Genomic DNA, 6,445 nt, shown 5'->3' with positions numbered 1-6,445 from the left:
GGGATAAAGCAGGGAAATGACTGTTTTCTGATAAATAGAGAACCAGCACCAGGTGAAACGACCTACGCTTATTAGCATGGTAGGTGTCAGACTTAATTGTCATTATCATCATCATCATCATCATCATCTATTCTTTTTTCTGCCTAAAGGTGGGATGAGGAACACTGTTGAAATTGCAAGAATGAAATATCAAAGGTGTCTTTGGGTGAAGGGGTTAAACCATTGAGCATTGTCTGACTAGATTGTACTGATTCTTATATCCAGTGTTAATCATTTTGCTTCATCATCACATAACACCTTACACAGCAGTTGTCATTCTCACATGGGGTTAAACACAGCATTGTCAGTTATGCCCGGTGTGTACTTTGGCTCGTTTTAGTGAGTAGTGAGCCTCATTATTGCTGTATCCCATACTTAAAGTAGGCATGTTTTCTTGTCTGCTTTGGGTGCTTTCTGCCACTTCTTCCTTATCACCTTATTTCTGGATGTGACATACTAATGTTCTGTCTTACACATTTATGCACTGTATAGTCTATCAAAAAATTATCAATGCACAGTTGGCGCAAATAGTGACTGTAGATGATGACTTGAAAAATGTCCTTATAATTTTTTCCCTGTGATGATAAATCAGCTTTTTCAAGGCAGCTGTATGTCACTTGTGACGTTTGTTGGCCACATAGTATAACAGGTTAATCTTCATGGTACCTCATACGCTGTTCTCATAATTTTGGTTATCAGCATACCTCACCTGCACGGTACTTTTTTGATTGACTGTACAGTGATAAGGAAGTGGTACAAGTAATATAAGGAACAAATTAAATGCTAAGGAAAAGATGCTGGAAAGCCTCTCAAATGACAAGAATACAGTCCCTCAGGTGTTTTAATTGATTACATTGTATAATTCTTCATCTAGTTTTATTTGCTGTTGCTGGTTTTTATTATTTCTTTATATATGAATCAGTTTCATTATTGATCTTGATCATCTCTTGAATCCATTCAGAGCTATTAAAGATTTAGCTATTTTGTAATTTTGCTTTGTACTAGATCAGTATAGGCTTACCTTGCTAAACAATTTATCTGGATGCAGATGGTTTGGTTTAATGATTGCTCAAAGTTTGGACCTGATATCAGGATTGACTTGTTTTTCAAAATAACTTATGCAAAGTTGTAATTTTTGAGTTTCCATATAATGTTGTTTCCTTTTGTTTGAATGTCTAATGTGTGAAATGGCCGGCAAGAGAAAGTCAGTGCCCAGTCATGTATAATTTGTCTACATTCTAGGCAAAAATTGCATCTGCAGGTTGAAAGCAGTGTAGTGGAATTAAAAACAATACAGTACTTCATATTCATTCAAACTGTCATTGTTGAAGGGAAGAAAGTATATATTTTTCTAGTCTCCAGAAACACATCTCAAACTCCAAAATATGTGTTTGCATAGTGATCATTTGTCACGTGATCATTTTCTTCTGCATGCATCCCATTTGTCAAGCAAGGGATGCCAGAACAGTGTCTGTAGTTTTTATTTCGTTATTCAGTTTCAACTAAACACAATTTTTTTTTTTTCTATTATTGGCTTTATCTCATTGATTTAGTTCCTTGTAATTATCATGTCTGTACCTTGCTTATACAGTTTTACTTTTGGCAGGTGACAGGGCAGGATGCTCCCAAGCTGAAGTACCTGGCCAAATGGCTGATGGAACATCCCAACTATGATGTTGACCCCCAGTGGGCTGAGGTCATTACTGAGCGGCTCAGTGGGTCCTCATTCCTCTCTGACCTGCAGAAGAAGCTGGAAAAGAAGCATCATCATCAGCAACAGCAGCAGCAGCGAGAACAGCGCGAGCAGCACAGCAGTCGGGCATCCATCATCCCCTCCCTCTCAAGTTACCTGCACAGCACCTCCAGCAGTTCCGGCCACACTAGCACACCAACCACGTCCTCTACCTCCTATGGTTCTCAGTACCACTCATCCTCCTCTAAAGGCCTTCCATTCGATGCCAAGAACCCCCTCCAAGGTTTGGACCCTAAAAACTATGCAGCACTAGCGGGACTAGACCCCAAGCTCTTGGGTTTGGATCCTAAACTACTAGGAAGCCTCGATCCAAAAGCAATCCTTGGTCTGGACCCAAAGCTGCTGCCCCCTCTGGACCCCAAATTATTTGCAGCTATGGGTCTGGACCCTAAACTTTTTGGACTAGATACCAAGCATCATGAACCCAAACATCACGAGAAAGAGAGCCGAGCATCCTCCTCCAGGAGCTCTGAATCAAAGTCATCACTTCATAACATAGATCCCAAATTACTAGGCTTTGACCCCAAGCTTTTGGCAGGTTTAGATCCCAAGACACTATCCTCACTAGACCCCAAGTTTTTGGCAAGTTTGACAGGGATAGACCCAAAGGTTATGGCAGGTCTTGATCCTAAAGCTCTGGCAGGCCTAGACCCCAAACTTCTGGCTGGTCTGGACCCCAAAGCTCTGGCTGGGCTTGATCCAAAGATGCTGGCAGGTCTGGACCCCAAACTCCTGGGTGGAATTGACCCAAAGTTGTTGGCAGGACTAGACCCAAAGTTATTAGGAGGGTTGGATCCAAAGTTATTAGGTGGGCTTGATCCTAAATTGTTAGCAGGGTTAGATCCTAAATTATTAGGGGCATTAGACCCAAAACTGTTAGGCACTCCAGATCCTAAGTTGTTAGGTGGTTTAGATCCCAAACTATTAGGCAATCTTGACCCTAAGTTGCTAGGAGGCTTAGACCCCAAATTACTAGGTGGCCTTGACCCTAAGTTGCTTGCAGGCCTTGATCCTAAGCTATTATCTGGTTTAGACCCAAAGTTACTATCAGGGTTGGACCCTAAATTGTTGGCTGGCCTTGACTCTAAGCTACTGTCAAGCCTTGACCCAAAATTACTGTCTAGCCTTGACCCCAAACTATTGTCAAGTCTTGACCCCAAGTTACTATCTAGCCTTGACCCCAAACTGTTATCAAACCTAGACTCCAAACTACTATCTAGCCTTGATCCCAAACTATTGTCCAGCCTTGACCCCAAACTATTATCCAGTCTTGACCCCAAATTACTGTCTGGCCTTGACCCTAAACTATTGTCCAGCCTTGACCCCAAACTGTTGTCTAGCCTTGATCCCAAATTACTGGCTGGATTAGATCCCAAAATGCTGGGTTTGGATCCCAAGATGCTTGGTCTAGACCCCAAAATGTTTGGAGGTATTGATCCCAAACTGTTAGCCAGCTTGGATCCGAAGCTCCTAGGAGGATTAGATCCCAAGGCTCTTGGTGGCCTAGATCCCAAGTTGCTGGCCAGTATGGGTATAGACCCCAGCATGATGATGATGGCTGGCTTTGGGGGTTTACCAGGAATGGCAGGGCTGGGTATGGCCAATCCGTTGCTGGGAGGCTTGACTGGCTTTGGTCTACATGGACTGGGTGGTATGGGGGAGTTTCCCTCCACTTCTAAGAGTAAAGACCATAGGAATGCAGCAGCAGCAGCAGCAGCCAGCTCAGCAGCTGCAGCAGCAGCTGGTCTCTCCTTCCCTGGGATGTTCCCTGGAAGTAGTACTGCTGGTTTAATGTACCCACCCCTTGGCCTGGGTGGCTTGGGATCCTTCCAACTTCCCTCCATGTCTTCTGCTGCCTCTAGCAGTCTTCTCAATGGTCTCCCTGCCAGTATAATGTCCATGGCTGGTACCTCAAGGCATAGTGGTCAGACCTCAACAACTAGTAGCAGTGGAAAGTGGCGTGATGATCATCTCCGCTCCAGAGAGTCCAGGGAGGATCGTGCCAGCAGGGCAGAAAGGGCTAGCAGAGCAGAGCGTGCCAGTCGTTCAGAACGGGCAGAACGTGAACGAGAAAGAGAAAGAGAAAGGGTGGAGAGGGATAGGGCAGAACGGGAACGAGAGAGGACAGAGAGAGAGCGCGAGCGCTTAGAATTATCTGAACAGGCAGAAACAGCAGAAGATTTGGATCAGCTGCTTAATGCCCGCAAGGAAAAATTAAAAGAGCAGGCTGGGCTATCCAAGGAGGAGCGCTCCCTACTAAAGCAAATGAAGGCTGAGCGGCTAGCGCGGGAGGAGGCTCATGGCGGGCAGGACCCCTACACCGCCCACCTTGACCTGTCCCTCCACCGTCCTCCTTCCACCCCACAGGATGCACGGTCTGAGGAGTCACCAGAAAACCTCAGCCGAGAGCCCGAGCTTGCCAAAACTTCACAGGAGGATGAGGCACAGGACCTGAGCACAAAGGATGTGGAGAATGGAGAGCGGAGTGGTGCCACATCAGAGAATGAGAATGAGGACAAATCTTAGTGACACAAGTTATAGTGGCATAAATCTGGCAGTTGACAAGTTAGTGCTGCAAGCCTTTGTGACACTGGACAACTATTAGTGCTACGTGATTGGTGGCATTCATCAAGTCTCAGTGCTGGAAGTCTGGTAGTGCTTGACATTTAATGCCAGAAGACTGCCACGTGGTGAATACCAACTAGTGTTAGTGCCGCTCTCATCCCACATTACAAAATAAACATAAACTCTTACCAACCCTGAAAGTATCAACTATACTTTTATTGTATCATAACTAAAGACGATATTTTAGTTAAAGCGAATGAAAGGAACTGCCATGTATGTAATTGGTGTGAATGTGAAAGTATACCATAAACCCACCCCCCAGTTTTCCATGTTACTGCTCTTCATAATATCCACACATCAAATATTCACTTTGACATTTAACTGTGATAATGACCTCATTATTTATTCCATATTTTGTGCGAAAATATTATATCAGCTGTCTGACGGGAACACATTTTTCCATTTTTCTGTACAGTTCATATGTAATTAAAAAAATACTGCAGAGTTTGAAAAAAGGCATGAGAGACTATCTTTTCCAGTACTGGCGTATTGGTTGGTGTTGCGAGCGTTGGACGTTTGCCTGTATATCAACAAAACACAAAACCTTAGTGATAAAACTTTTTGGATCTGAATTGTTCCAAACTTGTCATGTGAGAGGAAGTCCTGCGTTTGTGTATCTGGTCAGGCTCGTGTAAGCATCATAGAAGCTGCTTGATACTGTATAATTGCAACTTTTCACACACTGAACCTCTCAAAAGTGCTTTAGGAGTCAAGTACAAGAGTGTATAGATCTTTCCTTTGATTACAAGGTGTTAGATCTTCAACTGGGAACCCATGTCTGTGTATATATTATCATTAAGACTGAATATAATTATAAGCAGACTTTTGTAAAAGCTAAATGTAAACTGAAGTTCACTAATATTAAAGGGAACTTGGTGATACTTCCTTTTTTTATTATAATTATTTTCTTAAATCCAGTGTTTATAAATTACTGTATGACTGTGTATCCAGTACCAGTATTCCAGTTCTATTATAATACAGTGTAAAGCTTTCATTTTAAGTCACCTGTTTTGAAGTTTTGTATTGTGTAGGAATATACAGTAAGACCTCACTATAACGGACTAATTGGGGCCAAAACCATTCCGAAAAATGCGAAATTCCGATAAAAGCGACATCCGGACTTCCCCCTGCTAATCCGGACTTTTTCCGATATATCAGACATTAGTCCGGATCACGTGAACAGTTTTTAAACTGTTTTGACTGCCATTGCGGTACTGTACTGTGTTTATAACTTCACTACATTAAGCAAATGGCCTAATATATATAATAATACTATATTATACTCTGATAAACATATCCTTTATATACCTGATCATGGTGAACACAGCTGAAGTGGTCAGGCAGTCCGGACTGCTTCTGGCTTTATCAGACTTTTTCCGATATATAGGAATTTAGTCCAGTAGCTCCTCGAGTCCGATAAAAGCGAATTCCGGTCTATTGAAGTCCGTTATATCGAGGTTTTACTGTAGTATTATTATCATCGTATTAATCATGTGATTCGTGGTAGGTGGGGGCCACTCACCATCCACTCACTCGATGTAGTGCTGCTTTGGGTGTCGGTCTTTTCCTCTCCTCCATCCATCCTCTTTTATCTTTCTCTCCTTCACTCTTTCCTCTTTCTTCTGCCTGTGGGTTACTCTTATGTCTTTCTTTCGTTTATTCTTTCCTCTTCCTTCTGCCTATGGGTAACTCTACACTGAGTGACAAGCTAAATTGTTTCCTGTACACTAGGAAACCATTTACTATGCTGGGTGGTAACCATATAACCAAATTATGGCGCCTGGTGGTTAGTGGGTAATTTAGGTACTCGAATCAGATTGAGCCTGTGTAGGTTTATATCCAAGGGGTGCTTGGGGTTTATTGCTCACGTAATGCCTCTCAGGGATGAATGAGGCTGGTCACTCTTATCTTAAATGTCAGGACCATCTTGCCTAGCCCTGGGCTTCTATGCTTCTTCTGGGTCACCATAGGATTGGATAATGATGATGGAATAATCTTGTGATTTTGGTGGTAGGTAGTGGCAACCGT

The 6,445-nt window shown here is 42.9% G+C and overlaps 1 protein-coding gene across 1 annotated transcript in view; it reads left to right on the top strand.

The window, feature by feature from the left end:
* The window catches only part of LOC145410369 (uncharacterized), a 112,147-nt gene extending 106,866 nt beyond the window's left edge, over positions 1 to 5,281 (top strand). The window contains exon 28 of the mRNA XM_080280520.1: positions 1,646 to 5,281. Coding sequence (XP_080136646.1) covers positions 1,646 to 4,318 — 2,673 coding nt within the window. The 3' untranslated portion in view covers positions 4,319 to 5,281. The remainder of the gene's footprint in view (positions 1 to 1,645) is intronic.
* The last annotated feature ends 1,164 nt before the right edge of the window (positions 5,282 to 6,445 follow it).

The sequence above is a fragment of the Coenobita brevimanus genome, chromosome 85, assembly GCF_032717465.1.
Source record: "Coenobita brevimanus isolate Jiangsu-jjx chromosome 85, ASM3271746v2, whole genome shotgun sequence".
Taxonomy (NCBI): domain Eukaryota; kingdom Metazoa; phylum Arthropoda; class Malacostraca; order Decapoda; family Coenobitidae; genus Coenobita; species Coenobita brevimanus.
Note: the sequence above shows the minus strand (reverse complement) of the source record. Positions and strands in the feature narration are given on the sequence as shown.